The sequence below is a fragment of the Rhinolophus ferrumequinum genome, chromosome 2, assembly GCF_004115265.2.
Source record: "Rhinolophus ferrumequinum isolate MPI-CBG mRhiFer1 chromosome 2, mRhiFer1_v1.p, whole genome shotgun sequence".
NCBI classification, from domain to species: Eukaryota; Metazoa; Chordata; class Mammalia; order Chiroptera; family Rhinolophidae; genus Rhinolophus; species Rhinolophus ferrumequinum.
Genome location: NC_046285.1, coordinates 102,160,085 through 102,175,745, shown reverse-complemented (window position 1 = coordinate 102,175,745; position 15,661 = coordinate 102,160,085). Strand labels below are relative to the sequence as shown.

General features: G+C 45.1%; 1 protein-coding gene across 5 annotated transcripts in view; it reads left to right on the top strand.

Annotated features, from left to right (window-relative positions):
• The window catches only part of HLCS (holocarboxylase synthetase), a 213,925-nt gene that overhangs the window by 27,505 nt on the left and 170,759 nt on the right, over positions 1–15,661 (top strand). For all 5 annotated transcript variants that reach the window (XM_033127384.1, XM_033127412.1, XM_033127403.1 and 2 more), the window contains exons 3-5: positions 975–1,137; positions 3,275–4,203; positions 8,987–9,169. In XM_033127384.1, coding sequence (XP_032983275.1) covers positions 975–1,137; positions 3,275–4,203; positions 8,987–9,169 — 1,275 coding nt within the window. The remainder of the gene's footprint in view (positions 1–974; positions 1,138–3,274; positions 4,204–8,986; positions 9,170–15,661) is intronic.

Genomic DNA, 15,661 nt, shown 5'->3' with positions numbered 1-15,661 from the left:
TAAAAAATGGAATTCAAAATTATCTATTTCTAATTACGAAATTTGGGGCAGTATATCCTTGAGAAGATTAATTTTGGGAAGTATGGACATTATTCATGGCATCTTAAAAAAGGACCACCATATCTGCTGTTGCTCTTAAGGCCAGATTTGTGATAGCCGATATCATTATTCCTGTGTTACCACTGAGGAAGCTGAGACGTGAGAGCTTCTGAGACTTGGCCCAGACCCCGGTCCTCGGACTCCAGAGCCAAGCTCTGAACCCCAGGGTCTCCCCTTTTCCTTGCCCCAGTTTCAAATTCTTGTATGAAACTGGGAGGCTTAAAGGACTGAGCTTTGTGTGTTCTCATTTTCCTTGTCCCCCTTGTGGTGGCAATGTGAACTGGACAGGTAGGAGCTCTTGGAGCACCGTTGGCCCTTGTCCTGTGTCACCAATCAATGGGAAAGTATATTTACCATGTCTGATTCCGGGGCTGCAAGTCCAGAGAGTCTGAAGCACCAGACAGAGTCATGCTCAGGAACCTGCAGCTTTCACGTGCTCCTGGGGAGTTCTGTTTCAGTTGGTCTGGGGCCCCACTTAGAGAAAAGCTGGTCTCCGTTATGAATCATTGGATAGTGTGGGCTTGTTGTTGACTCCTATTTATGTTACTAAAGGGTAAATTTAAATTTTTCCAGTGTCTGAAGAATGGCCCTTTCTCCTTTTGAGTTCCTTGATAAAGCAGTTGAGACTTCATTTACTTGTAAATGAGAGAGTTATACTGAGTGCTTTGTAAGCCCTGTTGTCAGGTAAAAATGAGAATGGTCAAGCCTTAACATGTTAATAAAATGTGACTAAAAGGCAGGGCCCAGTAATTCATTATGTTTGACAGTAATGCAGCGGTGGGGAGCTGAAGGGACGAATAAAGTATCTGGTGATTTTAGAGAAGACAAATCTCAACCTCTCTTTCTCTTCCCCCTCCCTCACACTTTTTTCTCAGATTGTGAAGTGGTCAGACTGTTGTTTGCCATTAGCTTGCAGACCTGGGGAGCCTTATCGATTAATTGCCAAAGCAAGTGTGGACGACTTCAGCAAGCTGGGGGTGGCATTCATGGAAGACAGACTCCAGATGGCTAATGGACTGGTACCCCAAAAGATTGTTTGTAAGTAACTTTAGAAAATGTTTCTTTCATTGTGGCAGGACATCATAGGTTATTAGCTTAAGGACTGTTGACTACACATATTTGGTATGACTTAAGGGCGATGCTTATTTTCTGTTTAATTCAGTCAACAGGTTGGATTTAACCATGATTGTATAAATTCATACATGTGAATTTTATTTTTTTGAGATGCTTATCTCTGAGTATATCATTAGGGCTTTTAAAATTCTTAAACAAGGATTTCCCATAATTGCATTGTCCATGAGATAGCATGCAAATTCAGAAGCCATATATATAACTACCGTGTGTCCCCGAAAATAAGACCTGGCCGGACCATCAGCTCTAATGCGTCTTTTGGAGCAAAAATTAATGTAAGACCCGGTCTTATATTATAAGACCCAGTAATATTATATTATATTATATTATATTATATTATATTATATTATATTATATTATATTATATTATATTATACTGGGTCTTATAGTAAAATAAGAACAGGTCTTATATTAATTTTTGCTCCAAAAGACGCATTACAGATGACGGTCCGCCTAGGTCTTATTTTCGGGGAAACACAGTACTTTCTAGACTATGGTTTGATTGAATGGGAAGCATAGCCAGTGTTACTATGAAGTTCAAAATCTAGTAGTTTTTTTATTTGAAATGTATATACCGCAATGTTTTGGGACACATTGTTTTTTTAGGAAAACATGTAAAATGTTCTTCCTTAATTAGGCTTAAAAGTAGGCTTTCTCTATGCTATGGAAGGGAATGGGTTCTTGCCATCTGTGCCACCATGGATGGACCTAGAGAGTGTTGTGCTGAGTGGAGTGTCGCACAGAGAAAGACAGATGCAATGAGATTTTGCTGATATGTTGAATTTAAAGAACAAAATTAACAACAACAACAAAAAACACCCAGAAACTCATAGATACAGAGAACATTTTGATGGTTGCCAAATGGGAGGAGGGTTGGGGGTGTGGGTGAAAAAAGGGGAAGGGATTAAGAAGTACAAATTGGTAGTTACAAAATTGTCACAGGGATGTAAAGTCTTTACATCCTTTACATCCATAGGGAATTAGTTAATAATATGGTAATAACTATATATAGTGCCAGGTAGGTAATAGACTAGTCAGAAGGATCACTTCTTAAATTATATAAATGTCTAACCACTATGCTGGATACCTGAAATTAATATACAATAATATTGAATGTCAACTAATTAAAAAAATTAAAAAGAGGGGGAAAAGGTGAAGGGGAATAAAAGGTCCAAATTTCCAAGTATAAAACAAGTAAGTCATGGGGATGTAATGTACAGCATGGGGAATATAGTCAGTAACATTGTGATAGTGTGGGACGGTGTCAGCTGGTTGCTGGGCTTACGGTGATCACTTCTTTAGGTGTATAAATGTTGAATAACTATGGTGTACACCTGAAACTAATATAATGTTGTATGTTAGCTATGTTTTAAATAGAAATCTTAAAAAATAAAAGCAGGCTTTCTGTGTCCATGAAAGTCTTCATTTGTATCTCGAGCAAATGAGTGTCACTTACCAGCCCTGGAAATTTGTGTAAATCACTTAATTTCCCCATTTGCCATGTGCTTGTGCCTAATACCATGTAAGCTGTGTTGCAGGTGCTCAATGAATGTTTTTTGAATCAATGACTGTAAACTTGTATTTCAGTCCTGAGATAAGATGCTGGACAGACCCTTCTCCTGGGTTGATCCTATGAAGTGTCCCAGTAGTGACTTTTCCTTGGGGTGTACTTGGAGAGACTTTAGATGTGTGCCTTTTTTCTTTCTTAGTTTCATTATCCTATAGGAGATTGACACGTAAGAAATTGAATGTAGAAGTACGTAGGCAAAATGACGTCTCTGAATCTCACTTTCCTCACCAGTCAATGAGAGGATCTGAGGTTTTTCCATGTCTTATGGGATGGTGAGGGGCACGTCCTAGCAGGCGGGAGCGATGATGTGGTACCACAGAATGCCGCAGAGTTGAGGTGGGTACGTAGGTGGGAGCCGTGCAGGCAGCTGCCGGGAACGTGAGGCTGGGAGTTCAGCGCGGGCCATGAGGTTTGAACTGAGCCGCATGACAAACCGGAAGAGTTGACTGAGTGTCTTTTCTGCCCGTGCTTTAGCCGTGTACCTGCAGGACTCCGCTCTGAAGGAACTTAAGGACCAAGCCACAAACGAGCCAGCCCAAATCCAGTGGCGGAGCCCCGAATCTTCTGTGGAGGGTGAGCCGGAGCCAGACGTTATGGAGCAGGTGGACAAAGCTGACCCTGAGGTTCTTGGTGCAGAATCGACCCAGGGAAAAGGCGGGGCTTCTGGGGGCAAGTCTGCTGGGGAGCCCAGCGAGCTCTGTCACCTTCATCTGTCTAGTTGCCACAAGTGCTTAGAGCTTGAGAAAATCACCATTGAATCCGTCAAGTTTGCATCTGCAGAGAACATTCCAGATCTTCCCTACGATCCCAGGGGCAGTTTGGAGGATGTTGCTGATGCCACCTGCCTGGAGAGAGAAGGGAGGAGAATCAACCTCGTGGGAAAGGCACCCAACATCCTCATCTATGTGGGCTGCGACTCCCAGGAAGCCCAGGACAGGTTCCAGCAGGTCTGGTCTGTCCTGGCTGACTGTGTGGACGCCGACAGCTACACGCTGTACCACCTGCCGGGGCAGAGTGCTCTCAGAGACCCGTGGGCCGACAACTGTCTGTTGTTGGTCATTGCCAGCAGGGAGCCTATTCCCGAAGACCTGCACCAGAAGTTCATGGCCTATCTTTCTCAGGGAGGGAAGGTGTTGGGCCTGTGTTCCCCCTTCACATTTGCTGGCTTCCAGGTGACACGCAAGGACGCACTGCAGGACACAGTCCAGAACTTGGTTTTCTCCAAGGCTGACCAGAGCCAGGTGAAGCTCAATGTCCTGAGTAGTGGCTGCGTTTACGATGAGGGCCCCGGGGAGCCGCTCAGCCTGGGCAAGCTCCAGGGCCACTTGGAGAACGAGGAGAGGGACAAGCTGGTCGTGCAAGTGCCTTTTGGAACACATGGAGGAGAAGCTGTTCTTTGCCAGGTACGGAGGCAGGTGCCCAGGTAATGGTCTCTGGGTATCTGACGGGGAACACGCCCTTTGCGGCTGCACATGAAAAGGTTGGAGGATCTGCTCTGCGGGGTACTTTTGACCTTTGGCTGGGAGTTGTTTCTGATGGTGAGTAGACGGTTTAGACCCAGGCTTTCCTGTCACCTGAATATCCTGTCTAACCAAAATACTCCTGATGGAGAAACGTGGCAGAAGGTGTTTTGGCTAATTTAGGATTGCTGGTTAACCAAGGATTAGTCGGAAAATTCTTTCTTGTTTTGATCTGTACTGGTAATAATCTTCCTAAAATACATTAGTCCACTATCTTGCCTCAAAGCACACTCTGGTTAATATAATCGAACCTTTATTGATGGTTAATATAATCGAACCTTTATTGAATACGTTGGGGTGGTGATTCCAAAGGTTAGGAACCATCACTTTAAAAGTATTATAATTGATGTCCACGGTTTCCATGAATGCTCCCAACTGGGGGGCAGTGAGTGTTGAAAACATTTTCAAAGTCTCAATCCCTTTCTCTTGATTTCTCACTCTTAAAATCTAAGCGCTAAGAAAAATTTCAAATAAGAAACTGTTGAAGTGATTTAGATTTAGGGCGTATTAATATGTAGGTAAGAAAAAAACGGAAAGGGAGACAAAAGGAAAAGGCTACTTGTTTCCCATCCTTTGGTGGTCCTTTAGCTCAACTGCTGGAATTTTTTTTCCTCCCCTTGTCCTTTTAGTTTTTGTTTGTTTGTTTAAGAAAGTGGCAGCAGGAGAGACTTTTGGAATTCCTGATCATTTACTGCAAATCGTTTAATGGTTTAGGGCAAAAGTTGCTGTTAGAGTAAGATGAACACTTGTCCCTAAGGATTGATCATCTAATGAGACAACTAAGAACATACAGATATTTTGTCCACAATTGTTCCCAGGATGAGTGTAACAGATTTTGTTTTATTATGGGAATCTTTTCATTGAGTTAGAGAACTTTCTTTTTTGTCGTTGTTGGTTGTTTTCATTTCGTGTGCAGTGTCTCTTTCCAGCCCTCCCAAGCCTCAGGTTTTCTGACCACACATTCTTTAAAGGTTTAGGTTTGTTTCTTTACCGTTTCCCACTCATTTGTTCTTAAGCTAATACTCAGCTAAAGATGCATATAATTAAGAAATCTGGTCATCAGGACAGATGGACATGGACAAACTAGTCAGGATTCCTATATAGGCTGCAAACCACATGAATTCATTTTTGGAGGCCTAATAAATGTTTGTCTCATCTTTTTTTCTGCAAATACAGTAACTATAGTAACTGCATTCTCAGAAAATCCACTTAAAAACCTGACTTCCTAGGGCCGTATTTCAGTTTTGAATAGCGAATTTTAGCACCCTGGTGAACAGACTTGTACGACTTGTACGCCAAATTGATTTGGCGCTGCTGCGACCCGTTTCTCTGAGTTACACAGCAAATCTGCTTGCTGCCCCATTTAAATTGACCCCATTACTCTCATAAAATTTGATACTGCATGCTTTGCTCTAGAAAAAAGGCAATATGAGGCAGCTCCAGAAATCAGATTCAGAGGATTAGAAAGTCACTTCTGATTCTAAATGACTTCCAGTCTCTGTGACAGGGTCACTGTTTTCTCCTCAGGCCTGTGTCACTGCGATACCTCGCCACCGAGATCAACCAATAAATACTATCACAGGCTGGTTAGTTTCCTCTTTCCCTGTTCAATTTCATAGCCTTCATCTTTGAAATAAATCGAGTAATGATGTAACCGAGTAAGAGGTGGTGAAATAGTTCAAGGGCAAACCACAGCTGCACAGTAGGTGGTGGTCTGCCGGCCAAGGAGCTGTGTAGTGATCTTTTGCCATCCGTCATCAGGAAGAAAAAGGAAATTTTATACTACTTGCTGTACTGATCAGGTTTGCAGGGCAAATGAACGCTGTGGATTAATTCTGACATTGGATTATCAAGTGGGCCAGGAGTTTGGCATGAAGTTGTCCAAATAAAATCTCTCAAATGGATTTAAAAATATTTGTTTTCAAACATCTGATATTAATTTTATTTACTTGATTAAAATTTTTTTCAATTACAGTTGATATACAGTATTATATTAGTTTCAGGCATACAGCATAGTGATTAGATGTTTATATCACTTATGAAGTGATTGCCCTGGGAAGTCTAGTACCCTTCTGGCACCATGCAGAAATATATTTCTTTCTTATTTAACTTAGCGCACGGGGAAGTGGTTCTGCTTTCATAGCAGTTTCTCCACCGTGGCACTCGCCATTTTGGGCCAGATCCTTCTTCGCCATGGGGTCGGCCTCTGCATTGTAGGCTATTAGCACTACCTACTAGATGCCAGTAGCACCCCCTCCTAGTACTGCCTTTTTTGTTTGTGACTGGGGACATTTTGAATTCTGCCTTTGGGTCTGGTCAAAAAACCTTCATTTTATTTATTTATTTTTTTAAACATTTAACCCGACTCTGTGACTTGTTTTTTTAAAATTTTTTTTTTTTTTAATTGGGGAATATTGGGGAACAGTGTTTTTCTCCAGGGCCCATCAGCTCCAAGTCGTTGTCCTTCAATCTAGCTGTGGAGGACGCAGCTCAGCTCCAAGTCCAGTCGCCGTTTTCAATCTTAGATGCAGGGGGCGCAGCCCACCATCCCATGCGGGAATTGAACTGGCAACCTTGTTGTTGAGAGCTCGCGCTCTAACCAACTGAGCCATCCGGCCGCCCCTCCGGTAGCTCAGTGGCAGCTCGTTGTCTTCAATCTAGTTGTGGAGAGAACAGATCACAGGCCCATGTGGGAATCGAACCGGGGACCCTGCTGTTCAGAGCTCATGCTCCAATCAACTGAGCCATCCGGCTGCCGCAAAAAGCCTTCATTTTAAAAGAAGTCAAGTTCTAGAAATGGGCCCATCACTATGGTAACAGCATTACAGCCAGAGGACGAGACACTGGTCAGATCCCACAGGGGACCAGGAGTGCAAATCCCACGTGAACACACTCTGCTATTCAGTCCTGTGAAGGGAGGTGCTGAGCCAGCGGTGGCCTCTCTTTTCGCTTTCTCTTGGCAGCTGACAAATGCGCTCCTCACACAGTATCAGTGGCTGTCTTTTCCCTTCTCTCGTGGAACTCTCGCTGGAGTCCTGGGAAGGAGGCCAGCCTTCCTTTTCCTCCTCGGAGTGTCCCATGTGACAGCAAGTTCAGTGCACCCCACTGGGTGTGCTGCTGGACTCTGTGTGTTCACTCAGCCCAGGGAGGACATGTGCCATTGGTCATGCTCGCCCTTCTCCCTGGGGCCCAGGTGGGTCTAGAGCCTCGCTCATTTGACTCCTGCCGCCTGTAAGGGGCAATCTCCAGGATAGCCACGTGCCCACGTGAGTTAAACGTGAGCCACTGCTATACTGGCGACCCACACAGCCCTGGCTTTGTCCACTGGGGAGGAGACAACACGTTTAGGGTAAGATCGTGCGGTAGGAGAGAGACTCAGTAGGTTCCCATTCCTGTCAAGGTTTCGTTCTTCTCCCTGCTCTTCTCTTCAGGGCTTTAGAGGAGAGACCCGCCTGCTGCTGGGGCTGGGCTCGGTTAGGGGTGAGGCAGGGGGGCCCTGTAGTATGGCGCCATGGTGGACACTGCTCTACCCACTTGTCAGTTTGGACTCCACTTTCAACAGCTGACCATTTGGACAGTACATGTGGACAGTATTTCTGGCTTGGTGAGGGCTTGGGTGGAATTGGGAGATTTTAAGTTGCCTGAACGCTGGCACCATGCTTTCTATTTTCATAATGCTCCTTCACCATCAGGTCGGGAGCTCTGCATACAGCGGAAACCCATAGCCGACCCCTGGCCCAAGCAAAACAATTCAGCAAACGCAGTCAGGTTGCTCTCCTGCGTACTCAGTATTCTGGCACCTTCCAGGTTCCAACGCACAGTTAAAATCTGATCTCAAGAGAGCTCCAAGTTCTGGTACGTCCCTCCATACCAAAACGCAGACCTTTCATGGATAGGTGGGGCTGTTTTAATTTTCTCTGGGCAGTAAAACCTGAACTAAATGCATGAAGTTACTGATCTTAAAATTCAGTCAGGTGAAGAAGGAAGGTGGGGGCAGCCATTCTGGGGTCCCCCCAAACCCACTCATCTATTTGAATTCCTGCAAACACTGAAAACAGGGCCTAAGGCTGCTCTGCTCCCTGGTGTTGTTTTCCAGTAGTTACTACTAATATGTAGGGAGAGTGACGTTTCAGGCCTGACCCACGTGCCTTCCTGAGTTTAATAAAGACTTTATACCATGTTTCCCCGAAAAATAAGACCTAACTGGAAAATAAACCCTAGAATGATTTTTCAAGATGACATCTCCTGAACATAAGCCCTAATGCTTCTTTTGGAGCAAAACTTAATGTAAGACCTGGTCTTATTTTCGGGGAAACATGGTAGTTGGCATCTCAGCACAACCATATTTCTAAGTGTTTTGGTTGCATCACTAAGTTAAGGGACTTGCCCAAGAATGATTAGTGATACAAGTTGGGGCCTGGAAAGAGTTTGATTTCTATTCCAGGGTTGTTTCCACAGCGGCTTCCCAGCCTGACAGCCACTTGGATAGGCTCATTTGAATCTTTTTATTGCTTGTCATTACTTTCCAAATACTCAGGTTCAAAGTTTATATCCTGTGGATAATGAGGAAGATTCATGTTCAACTTTTCAGAAACACTCGTAAAGACGCTGTTTCTCAGTGTCTCTCAGCGCCCCCGGTTTACAGAGTGGTGTCTCTCTCTCGCAGGTGTACTTGGAACTACCTCCCAGCTCTTCAATAGTGCAAACTCAAAAGGATTTTAATCTGCTGAAGTCCAGCAATAGTGGAAGATACGAAGTCCTTAAGGAGATCCTGACCGCCCTCGGCCTAAGCTGTGACGTAAAACAAGTTCCTGCCTTAACGCCTCTTCACTTGCTGTGGGCGACGGAGGTGAGTGCGTGCTCTCCAGCTGCTCTTCGTCAGAACGGCCCCCCTGTTCCTCACTCGGCCATGGCAGTGGGTTTCGACTTTGATTTTCTATTTCTCGTTTGACCTCAGGACAATCTTAAAGATGTCCAAGTATAACGGATATTTTTGGTGTTTGTGTGAAAGAGAGGGGAATGAAGACTACTAATGTTTAGAAGGTGTTACGTCTTAAGGTTCGGGCCCTTCCCACTTTGGGGGAAAAAGGGTCACTGTTTTATGTGTCAGGAGTGTATTTGCATTTGGGATGAAAACCCTTTGTTTTGATTTGGGCCTTTTCTCTGCAAACCTTTGGAAGGGAAAATCCCGGTTTGTTTCGTTTGTGCTCACGTCTGCCATCTTGTGGCGAAGGGGGCTCTGGATTTTAGTTTATCCTTTTCCGTTGTGTCTAACGGGATAATGCCTATTGAGGTGGGGTTGTATGTGGGAATTTTCCTGGCCTTGTGTTTGCATTTCATGCCTCTGGTTGACACCTGGTTTGGGCAGGTTCCCAGATTCTCCAAGTGTGTCTTCTTGCTAATCCCTTTGCTTTGCCAAGCTGTCAATTTCTTTCTAATTGTGGCAGATTATTTTGTGGGCCTGTTTCTGTCGTCTTTCCAAAATAGGGAAATTGGTGAGTTGAGGGACATAACTGTGCAGATTCAGCAAATGCCTAATAGTCCAGGTGACTCGAAACACCAAACTTAGCTGTTTTCCCTTGGAAAGCACACAGCACACCTCCTACCCCGTCATTTTAGAAGATGAGGAACTCTGCTTTGGCTATGCTCCGTCTCGTAGCAAACTGAGTGTGCAGGGCCGAGCAGAGTAGAGCTGTGAGCTCTGAGTGAGCTGTGCTCACGTGGAAGAGACAGATACAAAATCTGGAGCATTCAAGGTTAGGAGGTTTTATAGCATTATGGGAGGACTAGATGAGAGACGTGAAAGTTCTGTGTAAATTGTATTATTTAAAAGATAGTACGACTGTTCATAATAACATTAGATCGTTGGGAGGTTGAGTAAGTTACAAGCGGCTGAAGTTTCTCACAAGTGCCTGGTGTTATAAGTGGTGTTTTTAATTTTAAAAGTTAATAATAAAGCAATAGATGTGCTTTTTTGTTGTTCATTTAAGAAACATTCTTTTATTGCATTCTCATTACACAGTGTTTAGCCAGCTGGCATTCTTCTTAATGGGTGCTCTTTAGCATTAATGGTTTGACTTTTGTTTGCACCTTTGTCTCAGGAAATCAAAGCTCCACGTCATTTATCTGTTTAATGTGTTCAGTTAATACAAGAAAAAGCATCACCTCTGTCTGGAGACTTACAAAAAAGTAGCAAAATAAAGCTTGTCCTCAGAGCTTCAACTCTCATTGATGACCCCCCAACAGGCCTCCCTGTGGAGGGATGGAGCAGAGCCACATGGGTAGGGGCTACTGGTCCCCAGGGGACACGTGTGTGACTGTCACTCTCACAGACCTTCTCTCTCGCTCCTTCCCGAGTGGGGAGGGCCGAGGCTGGATATTGGAGGAGGTGCCTGTCTGCTCCAAGGTCAGAGAACGAGACAGATTCACGCTTGCCCTTGACCGAGCTCTTGACCTTTCCTGTAGTTCTGACCATGCTGGTCTTGGGACTTGCACCTTCTGACTCTTGCACGTAACAGTGGAGAAGAAGGGGTCACCTCAGGTTATTCTCTGTGAGCAGAAGTTTGGAACTCAAGGCTTTTCCTGTCTTCTTTAGGATGGGTAACCTGCAATACCTAACGCTTTGTATCAGGCATCTCCTTATATTAAAATACACAGTAGAAGCTTCATATTTTTGTTTTTCTGTTTTCTAAAACTACCTGGGGGGGAAGTGGGGGATTCATTTCCCCCTATTGATTGGTAACCGCTAATCACAAACCATGAGAATGAAATGCTGAAACAAATTAAAGCAGATATTTGTTCTGTATACACATACACAAATATTCCACACAGACTCCAAGCCAACCAAAGCCCTCATTAAATATTAACTTTGGAAAAGAGTAATTTTCAGCAATGTTCATTTCTCTTTTCGGGTCCTCCATTTGGTCTGGCTTGTCCTGAACAGCTCTACTGTGGGCTACTTTCTCCTCCAAGAGCTTCTCCCTGAATTCTGTTTCACTTTGGGAGCCCAAGGAACTGAGTGAGTGTAGAACCGGTGTGTATACACTCATTTCTTAGTGCTTAGTAACTCCTCTCGGAGCACTTGTGTCTGCCGTTGAAGGAAAGGTAAGAATGTAGGATTTTAGAGTTTGTTGTCCTGGAATAAAGTTCACTAAAGGATTATCATGAGAATGAGTGTGAAGGTAGCTACCTACCCACTGTGACAGTCTTTCTGGGGGCAGCTGGGTGATTCTTCCTGTTCTTCTGACGCCAAAGAAGAGACATGTTAGAACATCTTCTTGTCATTAATGCTGGTGGCTCAGTAATCATAGATATAGATGATGGATCGGGACTGGAATGCTTTCTATTTGCTTTTTTCTTTCCTGCTGCCTTCTCATTGGTCCCCATGGGATTAAGTTACGTGGAGAGGACCTTGGCATCCTGGGATCCTGTGATGTGATAGATCCATGGCCCATCCTTATTCGTCACCTGCCTTACAGATGCCCGCGCTGGCTCTCTGCTTCCAAAAAATACTGTGCTGTTGGGGATCAAAGATCTCTCACCACAGGGTGTCGCTGCTGAGCTGGGCTGCCTGGTGAACAGCCGCCCTGGAACCGTGAAGTAGTTCAGACATTTAATTTTTTTCTCTCGACATCAATTTCACGTAGTATAATTTAGTAGTTTTCCGTGATACTGGTGGCACTTTGTTTTGGTTCTGTAGAGATTATTTCAGTGTCACAGTTAATAATATTCATCTTTCATTAAACATTTACTTGTACTAGGTACTATTACAGGATGGAATATGAAAGAACAAAATATACATACTGGTTATCTAAATAGTTTTACGGCTTACCAGCTGTGTTTATACAGTTTGGTGCCTAGACACTCGCTCTTTATAGCCTGTAGCACAGAAGATTTATGAGGTACCGATGTGCTTCCATATTACTGTGATATGAATGAAAAAGAATAGCACGGCGATCCAAGTGGAAAACACACCCAAAGTACAGTGGAGCCTTAGCAGTTGCCAGGGGTGTGCTTTGAGACCCAGACACCACAGCAGCACGTGGTTTTGCTGTAAAATCCAGTCACGTATGACTTCATGGTATCACCGCACGTGACGTGAAGAGGAAGCAGGGCCCTGCCTGGGTGCAGATCTGGTGGGCCAGCAGGACTTCCTCCCTGAGCTGGGTTTTCCTGTTTCATAGACCCTCCCAGGGGCAGGATGGAAATTCGGGCGCCTGGGAGGGGCTACGTCAAAGTGAACCGATAAAACACGAGCACCTATATCCTAGAAAAAAGCCTGGAAGGATACACAGTGTATGTAGATATAGGGCTTATTTTTGGGTGGTGGGCTAATGGGTGATTTTTAATAAGCTTTTAACACTTTCTTTGTATTTTCCAAATTTTCTATAATGTACATGTATCATTGTTACAACAAGCAAAACCAGTTATGAAAAATTAAAAAGCAAATTACTCTGTGTCAGTAGACTTGGAAGGCGTTCCGTAAATGGTCAAAGCTTGAATAAGAGGCAAGGAGTCTCCTCTAGATACTGATGTTTTATTTAATGCTCGACACCTATATTAATTATTTAAAAAGCATTGGTCTTGATAGTAAATGACGTGATGCTGTCACATAACACGTGTGCGTCTCGGGGCCTCAGCTGTCCCTCGGCGCCCTTGGATGGAAGGTTCTACTGGCTCCTCATTGGGGTGCCCCACCCCTGCTTGGATGTAGCAGTTTCTGGACAGAACCCCTTGGACTGTTGTTTCTCACAGAGGACCACATGTGTGCTGCCATCACACGGTGAGTCCTTTCAAGCAGAGAACTTCCTTCCAGGAGCTACATGCTGGACCATCCGGGTCTGTGGAGTGAGGTTCCGGGGCGGCCCCTACCCCGACCTCCTGCCATGGGTGGTGATGGGAAGTTAGCAGGAAGACAGCTCCCCTGTGGACATGAGTGTGTTTGTGAGTGGCCCTGATTTTACGGAAAAAAAACGGTACTTTGTCTTGCAGAACCTAAAGTCCAGTTGAGAAACTCACCCTGTTATGTCCTTTTCTGGGCTCCATTTCCATTTTGATCTCTGCCAGGGAAATGGCAGTGAGGGAGATGGCAGCGAGGTTGGTGGACAAGCCAGGATGGGAACCTGAACGCAGGACGACCTCAGCCTCCCGCTGCCCCAGAGCCGGGTCCCTTTCCATCCCCCAGTGCAGCTGCAGGAGGAGGGCGGGCCTGCACCACCCTTTTGGGGAGCTTGGCATGGCCCCTTAACCTGGGGTGTCCCTGCTCCAGTCTGTGGAGCTCGGGGTTCTTTCAGAAACTCCAAAGTAGGGGTTCTCTGGGGCATTCCTTGCGGCTGGTGGCTAAACGTGGAGGCCACCCGAGAGAGAAGCAGGCAGGATGTTGGTAGCTGCCCTGCTAGAGGGTATGTGGTTCCTTTGCCTGGGGGGTGGGGGAGGGTCAAGGTGTAACTGTAACAAGAAGTGACAACTGGGTTTGTTATGAAAGCAACTGGCCCCAAATCACCCTGCTGTGTGCGCGTAGCTGTGGTCGTGTAGGAGCTGTGGGGTGGATCATATATGCTTAAAAACAAAAACTAGTATTCCATTGCATTCTGATTCAACCCCAAATTATTTGCCATGAAACCTTTTGCTGTACCTCCGCCCCCCCCACAAAAAAAAACAACCCCACCAGGTATTGTCCATAATGCTGACTTTGATACTTGGAAAGGTGTCAGCAAATTCCTGTACAGGCTCATCCACCCAGGGAGTTACTTATCTGATGTTGGTTGCTTTATGAAGAAACAGCCTAAGTCATCCCATATGGTTTTTATTCCTCCTTCTTTTACTGACCACTTCATTTAGCAAACATCGCACGCCTACTAAATGTGGGACCTTGCTGCGGAAGTTTCTGGAAAACAGGAGATAATGTCTCATTTCATGGCATGCTTTATAGTTAACCCAGTTCCTTCACGCGTGTCATGATCTCATCTGGTCCCACAGTAGCCCTGCGCGGAGGGGGTGGGGCAGGGGAGGGCTCCTCACCCCTCAGAAGAGCAGCCTGGGTTGTGGAGTTAATTAGAGTTTTCCAATTAAAAACAATATTTGCTTTTCATTTTTTTTAGCTTAGTATTTGGTATGGAATGCTCCCCCCACCCCTTAATCCTGGTTCTGAATCTTGAATATACAGTGAGGGAAACTTCTAGTGTTACTCTGAAATACAACTTAAAAACCAACTTTTAGAGATCCAAATGAGAGAGAAAGTTAGAATTCCAGGTGCGCCCTGAATAGCTTTTGACATGTGGCTGACGTGGTGTCCTGGCGGCTGTGTTACAACACGGCACCAGCCAAGGAGCAGCTGGCAGATGAAAGCAAACATTTAAAAGCTTTTATAGCTATGAATGTTTTTAGGGGTCTTTCATATACCTCTTTCTCTCCTTTCTTTCTTCCTTCGCCCTTCACCTAAACTGGAAATTTTTTGTTTATTTTAACTGACTTCCTGTTATCAGCCTTAATACCTGTGGCAAAGGTGACATGATGGGTTTTGACATCGAAATGCAAAACAATTGACACTCGGGGTGTTTTCCTTAGCTGCCTTTATTTTGTTTTTTGGGGGGAGAGGCTTTTCAGCTACTGTGTATACTGTATTCTTCTTTGACTCTCCACAAGATTGTTTCAAAGCAGCTCCTTTATAGTTAATGCCTCCGGGCTGAAATCAAGGCAGAGACTAATAATATGCGGTGGGAAATAGCAGCACATCTTTGGTTGTTTTCCGCTTTTGAGTGGAGGTGTTACGGTTTGGGTTTTCTCTGCTTTTGACTGGAGGTGTTAGAGTTTGGGTTTTCTCGCTGGCGGTCTGGGGAAGAGTAAGCGGGTCTCTGGCTGATAGGCACGTCATGACCCGCGGTCTCTTTCTGGGGGTAGGCGCTATCTAGGCAGGGCGGTTTTATATCCTCAGACTATTTATATCCACCGCTTTGCAGTCACAGATTTGTGCATGGGAAACAGGCTCTTTTGGAATGAAAAATCCTTCAAGACCAAATGTTTTCTGTCTTCTACACCAGCTCTCTAATAGCTGCCATGTGTGAGCGGGTATGGATTCTGTATGGCGTTAGCTCCTGGGGAAGTCGATTGAAGCTGTCTGGGAAGTCTTGCAGTTTCTGAAGAGCAGATTTTTGTCTCCCAAGTCAAAAAAAGACATCCCAAGGAGTAAGCCCACACCGGTACCAGGCTAGAGGGCCTGATCAAAGGGCCCGCACCTTGTGGTCAGGTGCACAGCCGAGGGCTGGGATTGCGGTGGGCACGGTGGCCACTGCCCGAGATAAAGCCGAATCCCTGGGTCGTGGTTCTCCCGATGGTGCAGCTG